This window comes from Polypterus senegalus, chromosome 8 (genome assembly GCF_016835505.1).
Source record: "Polypterus senegalus isolate Bchr_013 chromosome 8, ASM1683550v1, whole genome shotgun sequence".
NCBI lineage: Eukaryota > Metazoa > Chordata > Cladistia > Polypteriformes > Polypteridae > Polypterus > Polypterus senegalus.
This window is the reverse complement of record NC_053161.1, coordinates 63952159-63978988: the sequence shown is the minus strand read 5'-3', so window position 1 is coordinate 63978988 and position 26830 is coordinate 63952159. Positions and strand designations below refer to the sequence as shown.

General features: G+C 39.5%; 1 protein-coding gene across 4 annotated transcripts in view; it reads left to right on the top strand.

The window, feature by feature from the left end:
• Positions 1-26830, top strand: part of LOC120533985 (metabotropic glutamate receptor 8) — a 1059754-nt gene that overhangs the window by 531956 nt on the left and 500968 nt on the right. For all 4 annotated transcript variants that reach the window (XM_039761168.1, XM_039761170.1, XM_039761169.1 and 1 more), the window contains exon 4: positions 23466-23601. In XM_039761168.1, coding sequence (XP_039617102.1) covers positions 23466-23601 — 136 coding nt within the window. The remainder of the gene's footprint in view (positions 1-23465; positions 23602-26830) is intronic.

Sequence of the window (26830 nt, the reverse complement as noted above, 5' to 3'; positions counted from 1 at the left end):
AGGGCACCTTTGCTGTGCATAATATTGCTGCAGCCATAAAAGATAAGCACGAAATAACATCCCCTATGGTACGAACATGACCCAAAACTGAAGTGGAATGATTTCACTGTAATAATGATAAAAATAAATCACTCCTTGGGAAAGACAATGAATGAATATAAAATGACAGAAAATTAAGCTAAAGGTGCAAAAACCCATGATTCAGAACCTCCTGCTGCAAATTTAGCACACTTTTGTACATTGCTGTATATTATATTGTTTTTCCTTTATGGTGTATCATTCAGTTGTGATCATCTTTTACTTTTTCTTTATTTGATTGTAGCTGTCCCCCACGGCTCCACCCGCGTAGCAGTGAAACAGGACAGTGAGGAGGGCCTTGCTTGGCTCCTCACTCCTGACGTTATGCTTGCCCCTACCCTCGGCCCACAGCCTCTGTTTCGGATTAGCACGAATATATCGTTCCTGCAAGTGAACTATGATACATAGCGCAATGGAAGAAGTTGCAAAATCATCTGGAATGTTCAAGCAAATTAAAAAAAAAAAACGATCTAAATCCATTAAGTAGTTCTCTCGTGAAAAGAGAACAGACAGACAGACATTGGATTTTATATATATATAAAGATTTTTACAGCTATTGAGATGTGAATGTGAATGCATTTTCCAGGCTAAAGCTGGAGCATCAGAGCTCTAGAGAGCAAGATTTGAACCTCTCACTGTAGGGTTTGCTTTTTTCCCCCTTCCTTCAGTTGGTATTCTCCAGGAACTTTAATTTCCATGTGTGTGTTGCTTATGTCATAAACCTGCAAAAACTGGCTTCAAAAAACAAATATTTGCATTAGGCAGTTAATTCCATCCATCCATTTTCCATCCCGTTGAATCCGAACACAGGGTCATGGGGGTCTGCTGGAGCCAATCCCAGCCAACACAGGACGTAAGGCAGGGCGCCAACCCACCGCAGGACACACACACACACCAAGCACACATTAGGAACAATTTAGAATCGCCAATCCACCTAACCTACATGTCTTTGGACTGTGGGAGGAAACCGGAGTACCCGGAGAAAACCCACACAGACACGGGGAGAACATGCAAACTCCACGCAGGGAGGACCCAGGAAGCAAACCTGGGTCTCCTAACTGCAAGGCAGCAGCGCTACCACTGTGCCACAGTTAATTCTAACTCCAATTTAAATATTAAAACAGGACATTTTAAAAACAAGAGATAACCATCAACACATCAGCCTTGCCTGGTCTGCTGACATTTAACTTGCCCCAATCATCTCTTTAACACGTTTTTAAAAAAGCTGTAAGGATATATGACTCGCTAATTTATTCCAACTTCTGTTGACACTTTGAGTGAAGAATTGCAGTTTGGTTTCTGTCTTGGAAGACTTTGATCTTAATTTCTACCAGTGTTTTCAAGTATATTATTAATTATTTAAGTCAAATTATTCTATCTGATCCATTTTATTGATGTCTGGAAATCTAAAAATCTGCATTTTTCTCCTGCTTTCAATACCAAAGACATTTAACTTCCTTAGCCTATTTGAGTAGGATGTGCCCTTTAATCCAGAAGGTGTACTTGATTATTAATTTCTGTACAACTAAGTTGTGCTATGCCCATTTTGAATTATAGTCACTAAAAATGGGCACAGTGCTCCAGATGTATTCTTTCAAAATAAATATTACAGACTGTAAGAAATGCAGTTTGGACATATTTCCACAATTTACATAATGAAAGATCACACTGCTGTTCTTTTTTTAATGAAGTCACATATCGAAAAGAATTTTGTAAATCATTATATGCTACATTCTTTACTATCATCTATGGTTATCGAAAAGGTCACTAAAGTGTTTTTTTTTTCCTTTGTAGGATACTAAAAGCTTCAATAGTCATTACATTGTAGATGTAAACAAGGAAGAAAACACACATTGATGCCTGCATAATATGGAACCTCAAACAGACAGTGTTCAGGTCTGCAATTAGAGCCAGGTCTCTCCGGCTGTTTGACAGCCATCCTGGCCAGACCAGTGTGCTGCCCTTTAAAATAGCCTAATAAGTCTGTCGATTCCATCTGCCTTATTGCTTATGTGTGTCACACAAGATGCTTCAAGCTGTCATCAAGGGAGCCTCTCTTCTGTCAGTCTTAAGAGTTACCCTAAACCATTCACTTACTAAGATTTTGAAAAAAGCGGGAGTTTCTCATTAAATATTCACACTTCACATTATCAGAAATATTCAATGTTAATGGTAGCTAGGGTTAAAAAAAGCAAGCCTGACATCTTCCCCTATCATGGTACTTGAACAAGTAAAGACCTTAATATTCATCTGCTCTTATTTTCTGTGTGCAGAAAATCTCATTATAGACAGCAATTATGTTAATGTCTATGCTCATTTAACACTTAAGAGCAATGCATTATCTGCTGTGTTACTGCCTTGCTGCTTAACAATATATTGCAGGTTATATCTCAATGTGTAGATAGGAGACAGAAATCTTTCACCATAAATGCGTTCTTTTTTTGTGGAACTGACCATTTGCATTAGTTATAATAAGCCTTACATGTAAGTCAGAATGAAAAATTGCCTCTTCATCCTGATCTCCTAAATTTTTCATTTTTATTTTAACTGAGTTACAAAAAAAGCACATTTTCTTCCCTTATCCAGTAGATATCATTTAAGGTTTTAAGTACAAAATTGTCTCTAGATTATAATTATGTTTGAATGCAATCAAAGGTACCTTTATATGAATTTATAAATACATAAAACTAGGAGGATCCACAAAGGTTCTAGTGCAGGTTTGAGTTTTACTGTTTTCTCATTGTTCAGTTAACTAAACCTGAGTGAGCCTAAAATGCAGGCATTTATTCTGTTTACAAATGTTAAGGTGTCATTTAGCCAGCTCTTTTGTCAGCAATCTTGTTCTGTTGTTCAAGCTACTTTATAGTGATCCTTCTTATATAAATCACCCCTTATTTCCCTAACAGTAGCAAGCTTGGGGAAATCTAATCACCATTTGCCTGAGTTGCACTGGGGTTACAGAATTATTTAGACTTGCAAATGTCACTGTGTTGCTGATTGGTGTAGGCTGCTCACCACTTTTCTCATTCAGACAGTCCCCAACAATTTCTTTGGATGCAGCGTCTGCATTTTATCTATATTTATTTATTTTATTTAATATACGTTAGATGGCCTTACCAAAATTCCTTCTATAATGAAGATTCAAGTTTTTATTGCTTTTAGATCAATGTGAATGTCAATGTTTTTGGATCTACCTCTAATTCTTACATAATTTTATTACTATGCCTTTTTTATTTCTGAAAATTGCCCCCATTAATGAATTATTTTAAAATGTTTACCAATAGTTTAATTTACAGGCTTCCAAATAAACTTTCATAGGTTAGGTTAGGTTGGGAGCATGCGCTGATAGCAAGTTGCTACACCCAGGACCTTCTTAATGCATGGGCACACTGGGCAGTTGCCCAGGGGCTCCATGCTAATTCTATGTATGTTGTGACTTGCTGAATGGTTGTGTAGGTAGGGGCCCCGGTGCACTGCTTTGCCCGTGGGCCTATAATGTTGTTAAGACAGCCCTGGCTGCACCCACCACACGCCAAACCACCTGGATTGGAACCTCAGTGCAGTAGGTGACACCTCAGCACCACACTGGAACAGTGTGAGATTTTTTACAGTGGCTGGAGTGCCAGTCCTGCCACAAATAATCTGTTATTCAAAGCTGTTCAAGGTTTTCATAAATATATGACATTTGGGCCTTATGACACATGATGTTTTAATCAAAGCTTTGTTGCTTCAAATTGGATGAGCTGTTGGCCCATATAGTTGTTAGTAACTGCATCACACTGAATGCCATGGTACCCTCCTAATCCTTTTGGAATAAGCAGTCTCAGAAACTGAATAAATGAATGAGTGCTTACCATTGTCTTGTTTTTTTCCAAATATCAATATTCAGTACTAGACTAGTGAGAAAGCACAAAGCCTAAAATTTTTGATAAAACAGTGTTATAATGCTGTGTTAATGAGATTTCATGCTGGACCTTTTCCCCTTTTGACTTTGGGTTTTTTAATAATGGCAGTAGTATTTAAGTAAAGTAATCAGGTCTTCCACTTGATTACATTGAGTTTGGACTGTCATCCACACTTTTTCTCTATCTGGTGTGTGCTGCACATTACATACTGAGTGCAGATGGCTTTAAAGAGTTTCTCATTTGTTGTTTGGTTAAATGGATTTTATCATAGTCACATTATAACCAAATCTAATCAGCAGGAATACTCCCTTTACAAAGTAGTTTCAAGCTCATGATTCATTTATGTGCAGCATAAGCATTGTTGTGCTATAGTCCATGACGTTCTCCTCATAGTTATTCATTTCACACATTATATTAATTACATTTTGTTTCACAGCAAGTGACTAATAGATGCAATAAAGGTAAACCCTGCTTTATAGTGTTGTTATGTGTGCTTTGTAAGTGTGATTAAGAGCAATCAGATAGTATGTTGCATTCCAGTAACTGACTAATTGATGCACCCAGGTTGCCCTTATTAAAGGTGTCACTGTTAGTATTTTATTGACATAACAATAGCAATTGCATGGAAGTTCAAAAAAAAAAAACAACAAAATCAATACGAACATATAACCGTTATACCTTTCAATTTATCTTTGTCTGGAGGCTGTCTCGTTTGCCTTGAGGGTGCCACGGCTTACTCTGTTTACCAGGGAATCCTTCCCATCGTTGAAGGCGTTTGGTACCAAGATTCATCATCTGTTGGCAATTGCAGCAGTGGGTTTAAAGAGTCGCTCATTTTTCCATATCTTTATCTGCACTACAGATAATAAAAATTTTCAATAAACCTACTGTGAATATTTCTTGTTTTCTGATTGGATCTCTTGGGTTCCTGGCTTTTGTTTTGTCTTTCTGACCTTCACTTTTGTCTTGCTGTTTGGATTCATCGTTACCTTTTCTGTTTTGTGTCTCTCTCCTGGTTTGCCTTTTAAAAATCTTGTTGGTTTCCCAACACAACAACAACAGCATAAAAACAGAAATAATCATACTGCTACAACATTCATTATTGTGCTCTGATTCATACTTGCTAGCAGTGATGAGAAAAACAGGCAAGTTTCAATTCATTTGTCATGTTTTAGCAAGCGTTTCTCCCCTGGATGGGGTTCAAAGTTGTGTTTTTTATCAATGTTATCTATTTTTGCGCCATTTATTTATGTTAATACTAAGGGGCTCTGCCTCCTGCTCTCTTTACTCGCCAACCGCCATGTGGGCCCTACACTCTAGTCATTTCCCGGATCTGCTGCTTGCGACGAACCATGCTGTGCTTTTGTTTAAATACAAATATCAACTCTGTCTTTGATATCTCCATCTTTCGAAACTATTATCGCTGATAATTCGTCACATGTTGTTTTATTATATACTAGCAAAATACCCGCGCTTCGCAGTGGAGAAGCAGTGTGTTAAAGAAGTTATGAAAAAGAAAAGAAAACATTTTAAAAATAACGTAACATGATTGTCAATGTAATTGTTTTGTGACTGTTATGAGTGTTTCTGTCATCAAGGATTTGATTATCATTATTTCTTTCAATCAGGTTTCGTATTTGGAGGATGTGTTGTGTTCAAGTTACATTCCGTGTTTGTCTAGTCTATCCCTGACCATCTCATCTTCGTTGTCATCCGTTGTAAAGATAACAGGTTTCATTCATCGAAGTGATCACTACCCAAATCAGTACTCGTGAATCTAAGATGTTTAACAGGCATTCCCGGTATTAAGTTGTGGATTTGCCTGCGAATATTTAGCGGCAGCGTATCCATAAATGTAATTTAAACTTAAGCTTTACACCTTGCCTTTGCTATTGATATGTCTACAAAGGCTTGTTCAGCGTCAGAGGGCTGTTCCTTTCCTACTGCATCAATAAGCAGCTTGTCTTCCTTTTTATCTGAGACATCACACACTGCATACACGGGTTTACCTTTCCCAGTCCTGCAAAGTCATTTCACGTGAGCCGCTCAGAGTACATGCATCGAAGGTTCTCAGCTGTGCTTGTAATATCTCGTGCGATCTTGCGATGTCCACGACTTTATTTAATGTTAGCTCAGACCCGGCACTTAAAAGTTTCTCTCGCACTTTTGCTGAGTTTGTGCCAAACACTATTCTATCCCTGACCATCTCATCTTCGTTTGCATAAGCACAGTCCTTCACCAGCAATTTTAAGTCTCATTTATACCCTGCTTCCTCTCATTAAACTTGTATCTTGCGAATATCGTATTCGTCTTAGGCATGACAAACACCAGTGGCAGCATGTCTATGAACCTAATTTAAAGTTAAGCTTTACACCTTGCTTTCCTATTCGTTTACATAAGCACAGTCCTTCACCAGCAATTTTAACTCCGTTACAGCAATTTTAACTCAGTTACAAAGTGATCAAAAGTCTGGTTTTGCATCTTCTCATTAAAGTTGTATCTCGCGAATATCATATTCGTCGTAGGCATGACAAACGCAGTAGCTGCACTTATGAATATGCTTGTATGCATCACTCGCTTCATATTCTTTTGCTGCCTTTTCAATTGTGTAATGCATTTTTTGTTCAGCGCTGTTTGGAGTTCTTGCTTGTTCTCTGTGTACTACGTTCACAGTCAGTTCACGTGACCCGCTCAGAGTACATGAATCGAAGGTTCTCAGCTGTGCTTGTGCTCTCTCGTGTGATCTTGCGATGTCCATGGATTTATTTAATGTTAGCTATGACCCGGCACTTAAAAGTTTCTCTCGCACTTTCGCTGAGTTTGTGCCAAACACTAGTCTATCCCTGACCATCTCATCTTTGTTTGCATAAGCACAGTCCTTCACCCGCGAATATTTAGTGTGTCTATTGGATTGCTGCTGACGGACGGCCTTATATGGGCAGGCACTCAATTACGTGGGAGGCATGATGATGGGGGATGCAACTCCGTCTCTCATGGCGACCGAGCTGCAGGCTATGGGCATATATACGTACGTAATTAGGTTCCAGTTATGACCGTTACGCAGAGAATTTCGAAACGAAACCTGCTTAACTTTTGTAAGTGAGCTGTAAGGAATGAGCCTGCCAAAGTTCAGCCTTCTACCTACACGGGAAGTTAGAGAATTAGTGATGAGTGAGTGACTGAGTCAGTAAGTCAGTCAGTCAGTCAGTGAGGGCTTTGCCTTTTATTAGTATAGATGTGAGCTTGATCTTTCAGATTCATATAGAAATCCAAGAAAAGTTGTGTTTTTCAGATGAATTTAGTGTAAAATATGATACTTTTGGACGTATGGATTTGTATCCATTATTGGCTGTGGAACTTTTAGTACGTCTGATCGTTTAACTCTCTTTTAAATCTCTGTTGCATCAATTCTCTGTAATTATAAATATAAACCTGACCGAATTGTGTTTTTTTTTTTAATTAAACTTGTAGTAGCTTTGTCATATCACCTATATCCATATATTCAATCTCTTTTCTCTGTTCCGTTATTTTACCGATTAATAATTTCCATTTGTTAGCGCTAATGTGATCTTTACTATCAGTTTTTTCAGACTTCCAAATTTTAGTACTTTCATAATTTCTAACTTGCTCTGCATGTGTATCGCATCAACATTTTTGAACCTCTTTACGATGTTCTACTTTGTCTTCTACTCTTTGTCTTTTCTTCTTCTACTGTTTGTCTTTTATTTCCGCCCCCACTTGGACCTGTCAGGTTTTCAATTCGTCTCTTGATACAAATTCTCGTCTTGCGGGACGTGAAATTATGTCTCTGAAAATGTCATCTTATCTCTCTAAAGTAGTCTCTTTGTTTTTATCAATGAGTTGAAAATGCCTTGGTTATGTCCAATGTGTTTTGTGGGTAGCTTCCCAAGAGGTAGGGCCACATGCTAGTCTCCACCAGGAAGTGTCCTTCACGCTACAAATCTGGGAACTGGCGGTTCATTTCGAATACACTATGGAGTGGTGTGTTTTATTGTGTTTTTGTTTTGTGCTTGTTGTGATTTCCTGTTTTTTTTTTTTAACCAGTGGTCTGTTTTTGACTTTGCCTTGTGACTCTGCATTGGAACTGTGCTTGCTGTGGATTGCCATGCATACCCAGGCAATTCCTTTTGTGCTCCAAGGAGTTTCTTGTACTATAGAGCCTTTTGTTCAAATGAACCTTTTATTTTACGATTCTTCTAGCCACTTTTGTTTCTAGTCAAGGTTTGGATGGAAAACTTTCCCTAGAGCAGGGGTCCCTAACTCTGTTCCTGGAGGACCACAGTGGTTGCAGGTTTTCATTCTGACCCTTTTCTTAATTAGTGACCTGTTTTTGCTGCTAATTAACTTCTTTTGATTTTTAATTGACTTTTTTTTTAAGCTTTGGTCTAAAACTTCTTATTAGAATATCCTCACATAACTTAGAACCACTCATTAGCTGCCATCAGTGTGGTGTTCTTTCAGCTGTAATATCAAATTGAGAGTAAGAGTTATTTCCATTCTCCTCTGTAATTAAAGTAAATCATAAACCAGTTATTTGAAGTAGTAATAGCCATTTGCAGCATTTGTAATGCCTTGGCTGCTTTTAAATGGATTTAATAGTACATGTCTATCAAAAACATTAAACCCAGAGTGATGTAAAACAGATCAATGAATGGGGGCATTAAAGGCATAATCACAAACAAAAATACATTTCTAAAAAACAACAAACTCCACATTTTGTCCGGGGCTTCCTATACAAGGTTGGTGCCTGGTCTGTTTAGTAGGACAGATGACCCACACGTTCTCAGAGTAGCACACTAAGAATGTCTCTTTCTTTCACCTCATTTAAATTTCACTATGGTTGTCTAGCCACACTTATGCCAACCATTTGAACCATTGATCTAATTGATTCCAAGATATACAGTAAGTAAAACTGGCTTCAGACCCAAAAACAGTTTTGTATTCCGCCCCTTAAACCACTTGACTGACAATCCTTGTAAGTACTTCCAGGGTCAGGACATTAATCTGGAAACCTCTGACCCTTCCTCCTGGACCCTCTGGTGAAAAAAAGTTATCCTGCAAACCTTGAAGACTTTAAGCCAGTCTTCCCCAATGTTTAGAAGAGATGCTTCTTGCTCCTTATCAAATACACAGATTATTTTGGGTGTGCGGTTTTCCAACTTCTGCTCCAGAACATTGATAAATGTGAATATCGCCGTGTCCTATATTCCTCTTATTTTCAAGGCCTTCTAAAAAACCTGCCCCTATCTTGTAGGATCCCAGTCCTTTTCACCTGTATTTCTGTTACTAACAGTCTTGTATAATGAATAATAGTTATCATTGCTTTATAGAAATTACACAGTTTTTGTTTGCATTCATTCATGCTTTGGCCATAAGCAGTTCTACACTCAGTCATACATTTTTAACACATTTTATGTACTGCAAGGTTATGCTGAGGGCAGCACCAGGTGCAAGAAAGAACCAATTGCTGGATGGGGTAGCATTCTAATGCAGAACACATTCAGGCATCATCCATGGTCACTTACATTAGCCCAAGGGATAGTTACTCACACACCTAATATGCATTTCTTTGAGATGCGAGTAGAAACCAGATAACCACGTTAATATCCACATTGTGACAAGGAGAATATGAAAACACTACACAGATATTGGTCCTGCCAGAAATTGAATCCCAGTTCTTAGAACTATAAGGTAGCAGTGCTAATGGCTGCTCTGTCATGCTGCCCCTTTAACCTTCATGTCAACTGAATTCCACAATATTTTTTGGTGTTAGAACCAATTGACCAACCTTACAGTTAAATCAAAAAGTAATTTAGGATCTCTGTGCCGCAGGTGTTTCAAACTTGACCTAATTATAACAGCTCACTGTTTTCCCAGTCCTTCTGAAAAAATCCTAGTCCTGCCTACCTATGCATCTCTTTTCAGGATGTGCATTCTACATTAGATGGTATACTATAGCATTGAACCAAGGAACATCAGTTAACTTAAATCATCTAGACCACTGGATAATGTAATGTGATTAACAGATCTATTAGGATGAAGCCTACTCCAAATTAATATAATATTTCCTATAATTGATGGAGTAGTATGCCTTTGGGATTTTGAATAGTGTTTCAACTCATCATGAGGGCCTTCACAAGTTCTCATTCCCGAATATACATCCAGACAAGAATTGTTCAGAAGTACTTGATGGTTCAAGAGAAAGCATGTAAGTGTTAAAACAAATTTGTGTTTTCCTTTATCTTAAATCATGATTTTAGCAGAGGAGATTGGGATGCAAAAAAGGCTATTCCCCAGCACCAGAAGGGCTTTTATTAAGTATAAGCAAGGTTTGCAATAAGTCAGATACAATTAATGTATAGTTTAAAACAATTGATTTAACTTTAACCACACAGCTTTTTTCCTAATTTCCAAAACTAAAATAGGATCACAGACAGAATGCAATATTTGTTTTAATCATTTCAATGATTGTTATTCTGCTTGTGTTGCTGTTTTCTCTTAATTTGTAAGACTCCCTGTTGCTTAAACATTTCACATGAACAAAATGACAAGGTTCAGATATGTAAAATTTGTTTTTAATGCTTAATGTGAGCTCTAAAAGTATACAAATATAAGATTTAGAATGACAGATAACAATCCCAAGGTAAACACAAACACTGGATTTTTCTGTGTGTTATTTTTATTTCCTCATCCAGACAGGAACTCATAAAGAGCACTTCAGAACATTTACACAGTTTGAGGCTAAAATGCAATTACTAAAGCATTTTTATTTGTAGCTGACCGCATGTCTACATTTCATTTGCTTCAGCTACAAATTTATTCATGAACGCTTACATTGCTTTTCCATTTTCATTTGTCTGGCAGTAAAGGAAGAAAGGAAAACAAAACTCTTTCGTTAAAGCATACATTAAACAATAGCTTAAAACTCAGTAAAAATACAATTAAACTATTGCTAACATTAAGTTGCCAGTAGGGGTGTGCAGCATGTCTTTCTTTGTTTAAATTGTATGATTAGCAAATTAGTAAAAATATTTTCAAAACAAAAACCCAATATATACAGTATATATCACTTATATATAAACACACTTTTGAAATTTCACATGAATTTTCATCCATCCATCCATTATCCGACCCACTATATCCTAACTACAGGGTCATGGGGGTCTGCTGGAGCCAATCCCAGCCAACACAGGGCAGGAAACAAACCCCAGGCAGGGCGCCAGCCCACTGCAGGGTGCACGTACACGCACACCCACACCAGGAACAATTTCTAACCTGCATGTCTTTGGACTCTGGGAGGAAACCGAAGTACTCGGAGAAAACCCAGACAGACACAGGGAGAACATGCAAACTCCATGCAGGAAAACCCGAGAAGCGAACCCGGGTCTCCTAACTGCGAGGCAGCAGTGCTACCCACTGCACCACGGTGCCGCCCCATGAATTTTCAATATTTACAATATAAATGCAATGCACTGGGAACAGTGAAGCTACTAATATTTATAATATACCTCATATCAGAATATGGAGCACTAAAGGGTGAAAGGTGTTGTGCAGAGACCTCTATCTATTTATATAACCATTTAATTAAATATGACAAAGAGAAAATGTCAGCTTCTCAGTGAGAGAGAAGCCTCCATTAAAGAAGTTAATAGGAGAGACTACTGCATGTCAGCTGAATGGTGTTTATGGGTGCCCAGTGGCATCATACTGGCTACACTTAACCTTGTCAACTAAAGCAGATAAACAAAGTGAAGTATAATTAGGTGTCTCTACTGAATCCTTACCCTCATCTCACCTGCATTATGACCAAAGTTACATTTCAAATTGTTAGATGTTGGAAATACCTTTATTTAGTTAATATGGAATAATTTGTGAGAGTAGCATTAGAACCATTGTGATGAAACATAGCCTTTCAGCCCAACAAGAATTCCCATCCTACATGATGATATATTCTAATATATCATCAAGTCAAGATTTGAAAGTTTTCTGAAGTCCTTCTCTCCACCACACTACTTAACAATTATTGAAAATTTGTTCTTAATAAATTTCTAACTGTATAGCTGTGAACGTATTTTAAAATAATCCACTGTATTAACTCCCTTAAGTATTGTAAACACTTCAGTCGTGTCATCTGTTAATTTTCACTTGCTTATAATTTAAGGTTCAGCCTCATCTCCACGACTGAGACCACAGTGAGGCACTCTTTCTCATTCCTGGAGTAGATAAATTTGGGTCCATTGTTCCTTGAGGTATAGGCAGTCTCTCCCCTCCTTTTTGTTGATTACTTGTGACAGCACCACCCTGAGCCTAACTTTACTTGCATCTGTGCTGCCAACAAACCTGAGCCTAGGCTGAACCAAGATGCCAAGCACTTGTAAGATCTTTTATAGCTGGAGTGCATCCTGGCACTCCACCATCATAGTACATCCTTCCTGGTAAGTAGTTGTAACGGGGCTGCAATGTCCACAGTTTTTGGAATAAAACTGTAGTACCACCATACCATACCCAGAACACTTTTTAAATGTTTCACAATGGTTGGAATTGGATAGCCCATATAACAGAGGGTTACTCTTGTTCCATTTCTACTCCTGTGGCAGACATTTTACATCTCAGGATGGTCAGCTGGGTTTGGCATTATTCAACATTTTTTAATAGGGAGAGTCAAATTTGGCTGGAGGGAGTCTATGGAAGACTGTTTTCAAGTCTGTCAGATTTTGTTGTGGATGTGGGGAAATGACAATGATCTTCTTTCTTCTTTCGGCTGCTCCCGTTAGGTGTTGCCACAGCAGATCATACTCCAAGCAGATTTTACTGAGTAAACCTTTCAGTACCTTTTCCATTAATTGTTGAAACATGGCTCCTGCACTGATAAGTTGTAACGGCATGATTATGAGTTGGCACAGACCCATCAAGGGCTACTACAGTAGTCTTCTGTACACTGTCTTCTTACATCTGTAATTTGCAACACCTTAAATATAGGTCTAATATAGAATACAGCACACCTGTTATGATCTCTGATTTTAAAAACTATATTATGCAAATCCTAGCAAAGTTTGTGGCTAACTCCATATTCATTATAGGGATTTGACACACAGAGATTCCAAATCTAAGGTTTGTTATTGGGTTTTTTGCCCCTTAACAAAGTTTAAAATCTATGTATTTTTTTACTGTGATGCCATTTTATATTTTTTCTCTGGTGCCCCCATTTTGTGGGCTCTGTTGCCGTGATGCAACTTCTGGTTTCTGGGGAGGGCGTGATCTCAGAGATTGGGACTCTGTCCTTGTTAGGTCAAGGGTTTGAAGGTTGGCTTGAGTGGCCATGTTTTATCTGAGTTTGCATGCAAAACATTTTTCCTTGCAAACAAAGCCTTTCTGTTGCTTTTTAACTTTTTGACGTTTTGGTTTTGATGAACAAAAAGCTTTCATCTTCCTGGTTTCTGATATCTTGCTCTTGGTGCTGTCTTCTGATTTTTTGCATACATTCTCAGTTTATTTGAAAAATGGGCCTGCATTTTGTTTATGACTTTGCCTTGGTTTTTGACATTATATTTCTCCTGATCCTTAAATGAAAAAACAGTATTTTCTTCAGCAGTGCAGTATAGCACCATTAAGAGACTATAAGATGTCATGGGTTAGGGACATGGAATAGGAATCCAGTTGAATTTGGCATTTTACCCAAAAGACAAAAAAGAGTGATACCCATTATGCATGACTAGAGAGGTCCATGGGGAAGAGGACAGCTGAATAGTGACAGTCTGGAGCATCTTAGACACTTCTTCTCAGATAAATTTGGACTTGGTAATACTTGATATACCCAATGTTTAACTGGTACCTCATCAGCTGTATAGATATGTTGGTTAACCACTTAGGCAGATCCACATTTCTTAGATCACACTGATGACCAACTTCAGTTAAAGAATGAACCTCTTCTGGTTTACTGAAGAGAATTTGCCCCATGGAGTAGTCTTCAACTTCCACAATAGCCATATAAAACCATATTGATATTGATCTTCTATTTCTTTTTTCTTGAACTTAAACATCCTTCCTCCATACAATATATATTCTCCATGGCCATTTATAATGATGGAATCTAAGCTTAGTAACAATAGCAAGGCATGCTGTGCATCAACCAATATATAGGTCTTTGCCTTTCATTTGGTTGAATGCATTTGATATGATATCATCTTGCCCAGAGTAATGCTTACTCTGCCATGTGCAAGAACAAACACAACAAACCAGGCACCTGTATGGTTTTCATCTGAGGTTTTGATTTCTGGCCCCATACTGCAACGCATGAGTGTGAAGGTACTGCCCATGTACAGCAGAGTTTCTTGTAATAATAATACATTTATTTATATAGCGCCTTTCCCATGCTCATTATACTTTATATTATATTTTGCACCTTGATAGGAACCAGCAGCAGAGCAGGTTTTACCTAAACCAGTCAAAGTCCATCACCAGACTGGCTCCCATTGTTCCCCATGATTCTCTGGGATCTGTCCTCCTGTGTCATAGGAATGGTCTTACTTGGACTTGGCACCTCATTTGCAGCCCAGTCTTGCTTGACCATAGAATTAAGCATAACCAGGGCATCAGCTGTCCTCAACCCTCTGCATGCTCGCTGAGCACACAGTCCAATCGATTGGTAATGCCGAGAAATAGTGTTGTTCATTCACAGTGCTTGCACCTAATTTGATTATTATCAAGACTAACTTCTGTGCAGTTTGAATATTTGACAAACATAACCAGGGCATCAGCTGTCCTCAACCCTCTGCATGCTCGCTGAGCACATAGTCCAATTGATTGGTAATGCCTCGAGATAGTGTTGCTCATTCACAGTGCTTGCACCTAATTTGATTATTATCAAGACTAACTTCTGTGCAGTTTGCATATTTGACATTATTCTATTTTGCCAAGGAATGCATACTTTATACATATTAGCTAATTTGAACAAATAGTAATGAGACCCACATACATATACTAAATATACAAATATCCATATAGACATACACTATATAGACCAATCACTCAGATCAACCTCAACATTAAAGTGAATAACACTGATTATCTCGTTACAGTGGAACCTGCCATGAGTTGAGTTATATTAGGCAGAAAGTGAGCAGTCAGTTCTTGAAGTTGATATGTTGGAAAAATGGGCAAGCATTAGGATCCAAGTGACTTTGACAAGAGCCAAATTGTGATGACTAGCCTACCGAGTCAGAGCATCTCTAAAATGACAGGTCTTGTGGAGTATTCCCAGTATGCGATGGTTAGTACCTACCAAAAGTGGTCCAAGGAAGGAAAATTGGTGAACTGGCGACAGGAATATGGGTGTCCAAGGCTCATTGATGCATGTGGGGAGCGAAGCCTAGTCCATTTGGTCTGATCCCACAGAAGAGCTACTATAGCATAAATTTCTGAAAAACGTAATGCTACCCTTGAGAGAATGGTGTCAGAACACACAATGCATCACAGCTTGCTGCGTATAGGGCTGTGTAGCTGCAAACCAGTCAGACGGCCTATGCTGATCCTGTCCACAAAGCATTCACAATGAGCATGTGAGCATCAGTACTTGAACAGGGAGCAGTTAAAGAAGGTGGCCTGGTCTAATGAATTATATTTTCTTTTAGATCAAGTAGTCGGCTAGGTGCGTGAGCATGGTTTTTTTTGGGGAAAAGATGGCAGCAGGATGTACTATGAGAAGAATGTACGCTGATGGAGTTAGTGTGATGCCCTGATCTATATGTGGTGGAAATCCTTGGGACTTGGCATTGATATGGATGTTACTTTAAGACATACCACCTACCTAAAGATTGCTGTGGGCCACGTACACACTTTCATGGCAATGGTATCCCCAAATGGCAGTGGCCTCTTTAGCAGCATAATGTTCCAGGTCACACTTAAAAAATTGTTTGCCGCAGGTACTGCTCCACCCGTCTTAAAGGCACCTTGGCTGTCACCCCCAGTTCTTCAAGTTGCTTCTTCATGGATGGAATCACCTGTATAAAATCCTGTACGGGCTGGATCAAACTTTCCAGATCCCACACATCGAAATCATTAAAGCAGTCGGCCGGAGATTGGCTCGGGCAATCATCAGCCCCATGTCCTGGCTGTGAGCCAGTGAGCATGCTATTTCTCTGCGCATGCACCGTCAGGTCTCGCGTGTGCTCCTGGGAGTTGGAGTTCTGGGATGTGGCCAGTGGCTGACTGCGATCCGCCTGTCCCAATTTCTCAGCGGCTTGTTCAGTCACATCCTGAACCCCCATGCCTTTACATGTTGCGGGCAGTGCCTTGCTCAGCTCTCCCTTACCCTTCTGGGAATCCAAGTCCGTTGGGTAACGGGCAAAGTAGCAGACGGATTGACGTAGACTTTCTTCTTCTCAGAAATCTTCAGGGCAGGTCACATGTTCCTCACCTGTAATCCACAAGCTGAAGTCTTAAGTGCTTGGACGTCTATTGGTCACACCATTATTGTTTTCGGGATTGAATATGGGTCCTCGCTGAACCTCCGGATGGCCCTCTTCTATGAGGTATGAGCACGGGACAAAGTTAATTATATTGAGAAATCTCTAGATCCCTTCCCTGGCACGTACCTCATCCTGGATGCCATCACCCGGAGTTTTACTTTCCAGATGATTATAGCCGCTCTCCGTCTGTTCTCTGAGTGTGATAAGCTCTAGTGCTGGATTTTTCCCGGTGATATTGGTCTGCTTTGCCCTGTTCTTCCCTATGACGGTCCGGTACAAGGTTTTCCACAGGCTCCCTCATGCCGCAGCACTGCGTGTCGGGTTTGCGTCCACAGATTAATCTCAAGTTTCTGCTAAACTGATGGCCAGAAATCCTGTTGACTTCGACAGATGTGGACGCTTAAATCCAGCAGACAGACATGCAGGACACAAGGTAAAAGCACTAAAAAGTATTTTAATCGATTTTCTTCCTTCTTACAGTGCCCTCCAAGCACCACAGCCACTATAAACAGGTAAATAAAGCTCCAATACACAATAAGCAATTCTTCTCCTCCATACCTTCCTGCAAGCGTTGTCCACCTCCTCCTGGGTCTTTTGCAGTTCATTATATAGTCCCCAACCTGGAAATTCTTCTGCTCTTCCATCCACGTAACCTGCCAGCATTTCCAGGTCAGATGAAGAACTCAAGTTTTTAATTGGCCCAGAAGTACTTCAGGGCTTCCTTTCCTGTGACCTTCTAATACTTCCGGGCTAAGTGAGAACCTTGTCTGCCAACGGCCCACAGCATCCCCTGGCGGCACCCACGGTACCCAGCAGGTACCCTGGTGCCCTGTGGGTATCCGGGGTGCTGCTGGAGTCCAGAGAAGCTGCCACTTAGCATCTTAGTGTCCCAAAGTAGCTGCTTTCCCCCATCCTTCCAGTCTCTAGACATCTATTACAATGAATATATATATATATTGTCAGAGATGGCTGGGGGGGCAATCTGGCTGGGACGCCCAGGAGGACCGGAGGAGGACTTACGCCTTTCCCAGACCATGTGGGGGCGACCACCCTGGTACTTTTGGGGGCCATGGGTACAGAGCTTTGAAGCTCAACCCTGTAGGGGCCCATGGACACCGCCAGGGGGTGCCCCTATGCCTTTGGAGCCCTGGACTTCAGCACTTCCGCCACACCCGGAAGTGCTGGGAGGAAGAGGAGCAGGGACACCCGGAGTGCTTCTGGGGATGCAGCCGGCACTTCCGCCACACTAGGGTATGTCGGTGGGAGATTGCCGGGACACACCTGGAGCACATCCGGGGGATTATAAAAGGGGCCGCCTCCCTTCATAGATTGGCTAGAGTCGGGTGGAAGAAGGAGACGATGTCTTGGAGGAGGCAAGGAGGCGGCCTGAAGAGAAAGTGAGGCATTTTGTGTTGGCCAGGACTTTGGGGACTTTTGGGGTGTATTGCACTTAATTGTAAATATTAGAATGGCAAATAAACATGTATTGGGTGACATTGACGTGTCCGCCTGTCTGTGTCCGGGCCAGGCTCCACAATGGCATCCCACTGCATTGCATATATATATATATATATATATATATATATATATATATATATATATATTGTGACAGATTGGGTCCGCTATCACTCCCTTATACCCTTGTCCAAGACGCCAGACATCAGATAAAAGTCCAAAATCTTATTTTATTTGAACTGCACAGTGCACAAAGTACCCTCCTCTCCACAATACTCATTAAATTAAACACAATACTCAACAATAAACCAATCCTCCACTCCAGACGCGTTGCCACCCTTCCACCCAGCTCAGCTTGCCTTCTGGGAGCTCCCACAATCCTTTTATAATCCCTGACCTGGAAGTGTTCCAATCCCCAGTCCATGTGATCTCCTATCACTTCTGGGTCAAATCAAAAGTCCTTTTCTTCACCCCGGAAGCACGTCATTTCCCTTGTCCATGTGACTCGGACGTACTTCTGGAGCTTAGGGCAAATACTAGTTATTCCTCCCTGCAGCGTCTCCTAGCGACCCCCATGGTATCCAGCAGGGCTGTGCATAAAGACTCCAATGGTCTTCGGGGCACCTCCATACTGCAGGGAGGGCTCCAAATGGTGGCGTGAGGGTATTGGCCGGCCATACATCACAATATATACATACATGTATATATACTGTATATACACTCACCTAAAGGATTATTAGGAACACCTGTTCATTTTTTCATTAATGCAATTATCTAATCAACCAATCACATGGCAGTTGCTTCAATGCATTTAGGGGTGTGGTCCTGGTCAAGACAATCTCCTGAACTCCAAACTGAATGTCAGAATGGGAAAGAAAGGCGATTTAAGCAATTTTGAGCGTGGCATGGTTGTTGGTGCCAGACGGACCGGTCTGAGTATTTCACAATCTGCTCAGTTACTGGGATTTTCACGCACAACCATTTCTAGGGTTTACAAAGAATGGTGTGAAAAGGGAAAAACATCCAGTATGCGGCAGTCCTGTGGGCGAAAATGCCTTGTTGACGCTAGAGGTCAGAGGAGAATGGGCCGACTGATTCAAGCTGATAGAAGAGCAACTTTGACTGAAATAACCACTCGTTACAACCGAGGTATGCAGCAAAGCATTTGTGAAGCCACAACATGCACAACCTTGAGGCGGATGAGTCAGAATTTGGCGTAAACACAATGAGAACATGGATCCATCATGCCTTGTTACCATTGTGCAGGCTGGTGTTGGTGGTGTAATGGTGTGGGGGATGTTTTCTTGGCACACTTTAGGCCCCTTAGTGCCAATTGGGCATCGTTTAAATGCCACGGGCTAACTGAGCATTGTTTCTGACCATGTCCATCCCTTCATGACCACCATATACCCATCCTCTGATGGCTAATTCCAGCAAGATAATGCACCATGTCACAAAGCTCGAATCATTTCAAATTGGTTTCTTGAACATGACAATGAGTTCACAGTCACCAGATCTCAACCCAATAGAGCATCTTTGGGATGTGGTGGAACGGGAGCTTCGTGTCCTGGATGTGCATCCCACAAATCTCCATCAACTGCAAGATGCTATCCTATCAATATGGGCCAACATTTCTAAAGAATGCTTTCAGCACCTTGTTGAATCAATGCCAAGTAGAATTAAGGCAGTTCTGAAGGCGAAAGGGGGTCGAACACCGTATTAGTATGGTGTTCCTAATAATCCTTTAGGTGAGTGTATATATATATATATGTATGTATATGTTAGAGTTCATTTGTGAAATTAGGCATTGTGTAGAATGCCTAAGAAATCTATAGAATGCCAAAAATGGAACATCAAAGTATGAAACGATTGAAATTTCTTTTTTTTTTTATTTTATTGATTTTATTGAAATCGCACAACATTCCATACAAAAAGATCCATTTTACAAGAATAGGATTGAAAACAAATCAACCCCCACCCCTGAGAAAGAGTGCATGGGCAGCAGAATAAAACTAAAACCTAGTAAAAATAAGTACAGTGGAACCTCGGTTTACGAGTAACTTGGTGTTTTGCAAGACGAGCAAAAATTTTTAATAAATTTTGACTTGATAAACGAGCGATGTCTTGCAGTACGAGTAGTATGGATACACTTTGTCTGCTGAGCGTCATGTGATCACAACTGAGCTGATGGTTCTTCTCTCTCTCTCGTTATCTCGCTCGCTCGCCCAGCGCGTCTCTCTCTCTCTCCTTATCTCGCTCACTCGCTCGCCCAGCGCGTCTCTCTCTCTCTCCTTATCTAGCTCGCTCGCTCGCCCAGTGTGTCTCTCTCTCTCTCTCCTTATCTCGCTCACCCCGCACGTCTCTCTCTGGCAATCGTCTCCTATTCTCCGTCTGAGTCTGTGTGCCTCACTAATACAGTCAACATCTGTTTACTAGAGCATTATGACTGTGTGTGTGTGTGTGTGCGCTGTGAAGTGCGAGTCCCCATCTTGCTCCCCAAAACATGAAGCTGAATCTCAGTACTTTAACACCAGCTTTATTCAGCTTGAAACAGCAACAGGGCTGTTATTTATTGTACTGGGATCTTTATAATGTTTGTATGACCCATTGACAACAGGCGCTTATTGCATGTCTGCGATCTTTTTGGATACGCTTATACGGTGAACTGCTACAGCGCTGGGAGACTACGATTGCTTTGGGACGCTCTTCCGCGTGTCATCCCGTTGGGTGGAATCCCACATGAGTTTAGAAACTCACACCTGCTGTGATTCTTTTTAAAGGTAAAGTGCAGGTTAATTTGTACTATGTATTTTGCTTTATATTTTGTATTAATCATTTTTATATGAATAGTTTTGGGTTGTGGAACGAATCATCTGAGTTCCCCATACATTATTTCTTATGGGGAAATTCGCTTTGATATATGAGTGCTTTGGATTGCGAGCACGTTCCCGGTACGAATTATGCTCGCAAACCGAGGTTCCACTGTAAATAGATAAATTAATAAGTGAATACAGTATAGATGAATAAAGAAGAAGAAAAAAAAAAAGAATAGGGAGAGAATGTGCTTCCTCAGTGCTTTAAAAGCTCATTCTAAAATGTTATTGATTAGATCCTGCCAGGTTTTGAAAAATTTCTGCACAGATCCTCTAACTGAGAATTTGATTTTTTCTAATTTCATATAGTATATAACATCAGTTACCCACTGACTTAAAAGGGGAGAGTTAGGATTCTTCCAGTTTAGCAAAATAAGTCTGCGTGCCAGTAGTGTAGTAAAGGCAATTACAGTTTGTTTGTCCTTCTCCACTTTAAACTCATCTGGAAGAACACCAAACACAGCTGTTAATGGGTTATGAGGGATTATGACACCAAGGCTGTCTGAAAGGCATTTAAAAATGTTGGTCCAGAATAATGTTAATTTGGTGCAGGCCCAAAACATGTGAATCAGTGAGGCTGGGACTTGATTGCAGCGTTCACAGGTTGAATCTTGCCCTGGAAACATTTTGGACAATTTTTAGCGAGACAGATGTGCTCGATATATAATTTTGAGTTCAATTATATATGCTTTGCGCATATAAAGCTTGCGTGAATTCTTTGCATTGTTACCTTCCACTCCTTTTCTAAGATGTTGAGTGAGAGATACTTTTTCCATTGTCCTCTTGGATCTTTGAAAGGGAGGTAGTGTAAAATGGTTTTATAAACTGCAGAGATGCTGTCTAAGTCCTTGAAACTAATCAATATATTTTCCAGCATAGAGGGAGGTGGGAGGTGAGGAAAATTGGGCAGGTTCTGTTTAACAAAGTTTCTAATTTGAAGATATTGAAAGAAATGTGTTTGCTTAAATAGTACCTGTATTTGTCGTTCTGTATAATGCCTAGGTATTATATGCAATGCCTAGAGGAAAGTATATAGAATATATATATATATATATATGTGTGTGTGTGTGCCTTGCAGTTAGGAGACCCGGGTTCAGTTTACATGATCTCCCCATGTCTGCGTGGGTTTCCTCCGGGTACTTCAGTTTCCTCCCACAGTCCAAAGACATGCAGGTTCGGTGCATTGGCAAATCTAAATTGTCTCTAGTGTGTGTCTGTATGTGCCCTGCGGTGCACTGGCGCCCTGCCCAGGGTTTGCTTCCTGCCTTGTGCCCTGTGTTGGATGGGATTGGCTCCAGCAGGCCCCCGTGACCCTGTAGTTAGGATATAATGTGTTGGATGATGGATGGATATATATATGTGTGTGTGCGTGTGTGTGTGTGCGATTCTTTGGAACATCTTGTCCCACCTGATAATTTTGATCCACATTGTAACAAACATTTGTGTTTAAGTATTGGAACAGTAAATGGAAAAATGACATTTAATAGCATTTTTTGTCAAATTCTTCATCTGATATCCCTTATTTTTTTCCTTTCATTAAAACTTCAGAAATGATTATATGAAGGCACTGAAGCAATGCTAATGCACTCAAGGTTGAAAAATAAGTGCAGGAAAAAAATTACAAAAATAGATCAAAATTTTTCTCCATTATGATCTTATTGACATGACTGGAAAATGTATAGAACCACTCTTAGAAAAAGTGAAACTTGAATTTTGCAATATAATAGCAAAATTGTTGTGGAAGACGATGTGTGAATCAAAATCTGAATAGACTTGTATTGTGTGAAATGTTTGCTGCAAAACATAAGGAGAAATGTAAATAAATATAAAGTAAAAATAATTAACTTTTCAGAATTTCACTCAGGCCATATCATATTTGACATTGGCAAATACAAATTTAAATTAACAACTTTTACTTTTGGTAGAATTTTCCTTTTCTTTTGCATTATGTACTGAATTTGTCAGAATTACCTAAAATGAAATGATTTTGGGCTTGATTGTGGAGTAGATTTAAAACTGAATAATCAAAACTTCTTAAAATGGTAGATGATAAATGAAAGCAGAATAATGATATTTATTCATTTTGTTGCTGAATATATTTAAAAGGGTAAAAATAATAATAATAGTCATATGACACTAATTTAGGTGGAAGGAATAAAGGGAAAAATAGATGGATATAAAGACTAATACAGTGATGAAAAATGGCGTATTTTATATTACAGTTACAGTAGTATCTTGAAATGTACAGCTGCTCTATTCAGTGATGGTTGGGCCCTTGCTCCCTACAGCCCTAAGAATGGATTATGGTGATTTAGAGAATACATGAATGGATATTCACAGTGATGCAGTGGTTGCACCACTGTCTTACAGTAAAAAAGACTGGAGTCATGTCCTTGGTGCTTCCTGCGTGGAGTTTGAATGTTCTGCCTGTGTCTACATAAGTACCATCCAGGTGCTCAGTTTTCTCCCACAACCCAAAAACATGCAGATTAGGTAAATTGGCATTGCTCTATTGGCCCTAATGAGTGAGACGGACTAGTGCCCTGCCCAGGAGTTGTTCCTGCCTTGTGCTCAGCTACTCTGCACTCTTGCCCTGTATAAGCAGGTTTGGAAAATAGAAGGATGCATGGAAGTTATATTTAAATGTTATTTATTTATTTTTATAGGTGGTGTTTGCATTGCACAGTCACTGAAAATCCCCAGAGAACCCAAACCTGGTGAATTTGACAAGATAATTCAACGCTTGATGGAAACCTCAAATGCTCGTGGTGTGATCATGTTTGCAAATGAAGATGACATCAGGTCTGTGTACATTTTTTTTTACCATTATATAAACATCCAAAAACATAACTGTGAATTGGGATTTAAGATTTTTAGCAAAAAAATTGTTTGTTCTGTGGTGGTGACTTAGTTTGAGGGGTTGTATTCATTAGAATGACTAATGAATGCTTTGAAATCACTTCAGTTGTTTTGATTGGTGCCTCCTGATTTACCAGTACGTGAAACCCCCACATATGATATACCAATCCATTCGTCCTGATGTCTATTTATGCAAGATGCCAAGCTTTTTGGTCATGTACACCAGAGAAACACTCCTTTTTAAGTGATTTTTTGGACAAAAAAAAACAATAGATGTCTTGTGCAAAAATGATCAGGACTTGTTAATACTTGATTCCTCATCAACTGACCCCAGGGGTTCCCCTTGTATTGGCATATGAGGGGGGAAAGTTACTCATTTTTACAAAACTTTGAAAAAATGGGGATCAGAGACTTAGGCATGTGGAGTGTCGTGTTATGCTATTTTGAGATTGTGGATCACGAATATGATAATAGTTCTTATATTTTATTCTTTACTGGTGGTTCTAGCCCTCTAAAAGCCACGGCCAGAAGGTTAAAAATGACAAATTTCAAACATTAGCATGTGGGGTTTCGTTTTAGACTGTTTCTATGTCAGTGATTATGAATATGATACTATTTTTGATTTTTAATCGTTTACTTGGGATCCAGCCCTGTATAGACCTTAGTCATGGGTGAAAAATGACAAATGTCTGTTACAATCAAGAATATTTAAGTGTTAAACATTTTAAGCACACATTAATATTTTAAATATTTACACAACTGTTCTTGCTTACTATGTACATTTCAAGAAGTAAATCATTACATTTCTTATGAACACCCCAAATTAGGGTGGTTCACGCTAATTGAAACGTTTTTAAGTTTGTGATTATTTCTTTTATTAAGTGTTTCCTGATGTTATTTGTACATTATTTTTGGCTTCATGTGTTCCTTTCCTTTTTCTTTCTTTTCCTAATGTATGTATTAAATTTCAGTAGTTTCTGCCTATTCCTTAGCAGCTTATAAATTAAATTTAAGCAAAGGTACAATAATTAAATTAGGTAACTATAAAATATATTTAAAACTACAATCATATTATTTTCCAGTCTTTGAAGACCATGTAAAATTTGAAAGCTAAGTGTGATTTCACGTGGATCTTTGGCTTAATAAATTTTATGTACTGCACCTGTTTTTTGGACTGTATGGCAGCATTATATGTTTTTACTGTAGTATTCACTTAATATAATTATACCATAAAAGATTATACTTATTTTATGCAACTAATATCAGATTCCTGGGACGGATACCAAAGAAAAAAAAAAAAAGAAATATACACCGATCAGGCACAACATTAAAACCACTGACTGGTGAAGTGCGTTGATTATCTCATTACAATGGCACCAGTCAAGGGGTGGGATACATTAGGCAGCAAGTGACCAGCCATTTCTTGAAGGTGATGTATTGGAAGCAAGATAAATGGGAAAGATTAAGCATCTGACCAACATTGATAAGACCCAGATTGTAACGGCCAGATAATTATGTCAGAGCATTTCCAAAAGAGCAGGTCTTGTGGGGTGTTCCTGGTATGCAGTGCTTAGTACTTGCCAAAAGGGATTCAAGTAATCCAGCGACAGGATCCTAAATGCCCCAGGCTCATTGATGAAAGGTTGGCCTATCTGGTCTGATCCTATAGAAGAGCTACTGTAGCACTAATTGCTGAAGAACATAATGCTGGCCATGGGAGAAAGGTGTCAGTCCATACAGTGAATAGCAGCTTGATGCATATGGAGCTGCATAGCCGCAGACCAGTCATAATGCCCAAGCTGACCCCTGTCAACCGCCTGAAGTGCCTACAATGGGCATTTGAGCATCAGATCTGGATCTTGGAGCAATGAAAGAAGGTAACTTGGTCTGATTAATCAATTTTTTTTTTTTTGAATTTATGTGGCTAGCAGCATGCTTGTGCATATTTTACTAGGGGAAGAGACAGCAGCAGGATGCTCTATGAGAAGAAGGCAAGCTGGTGGAGGCAGTGGGATGCTCTGGGCAATGCTGCTTGGAATCCTTGGGTGCAGGCATTCATGTGGATGTTACTTTGATATGCAGCACCTACATAAACATCGTTGTAGGCCATGTACAGCCCTTCATGGCAAAAGTATTCCCTGATGGATCCAATTCAATCAATCTAATCATGCATCTGTGGGATATGCTGGAGAAACAAGTCCAATCTATGGAGGCCTCACCTCACAGCTTGATGGACTTAAAGGATCAGCTGCTAACGTCTTGGTGTCAGATACCCCTGGATGCCTTCAGAGGTCTTATGGAATCCATACCTTGATTGGCCAGAGCTGCTTTGGACACATTGGGGGGGCCTTCACAATATTAGGCAGGTGGTTTTAATATTGTGACTGATCAGTGTATACCTTTAAATATTGTGTGTCTGGGCAACTGCTTTATTTCAAAGACCATTCACAGAATTCTCATGCAAAATCAAATGTTTTATACACCAGTTATGCAGTGTTTATTTTTAAGAATCTAGATTTCTTCTTTGAACATGGAAAATTAATTTTCTTGGCTATTTTCCAGCTATATTTCATGTTTTTGTCTTTGCATTCACTATTTCACTCCTTTTAATACATCAAAACCTTCACCATAGGGATGTGTTTTATCGATGTTGCTGAACAATTACACCAATGTTTGACCCAAGTACAGAGGAGGCCTGATAATTATTTTATTTTTGTAGATCCTAGGTTGCAAACTCCTGCTGCTTTTAAAATGATAGATTTTTAAGAAAAAAATATTCACTAAGATTCCAAAGTCATTTTATTACCTACTGCAGACCAACTGTAACAATATAATATTGTATTTTGTCAGCTACAGTAGAATGTTTTTAGTTTTCTTTGTTATTAATTGTTTTTTTTAGCTAACTGATTAACTAGTATTATTAGGATAATGTTTTTAATGAATTATTCATTTATTTCCTGAACCTACTGTCTGAACATTCATTTGCTGCTTCTTTTAAAATTTTCTTCTTTGCTTTTTTATATCTTATTGTCCACATTTTGGTATTCTGTGGACCAGAAGAAAGGTCAGAGGGCAGAGATGGCCCAAGTGACAGCACAGCAGTTCTGCACTTTTATAGTACATTCTGACAAACTCCACAGAGCACAGTAAATCATTATGTGCATATGCATTG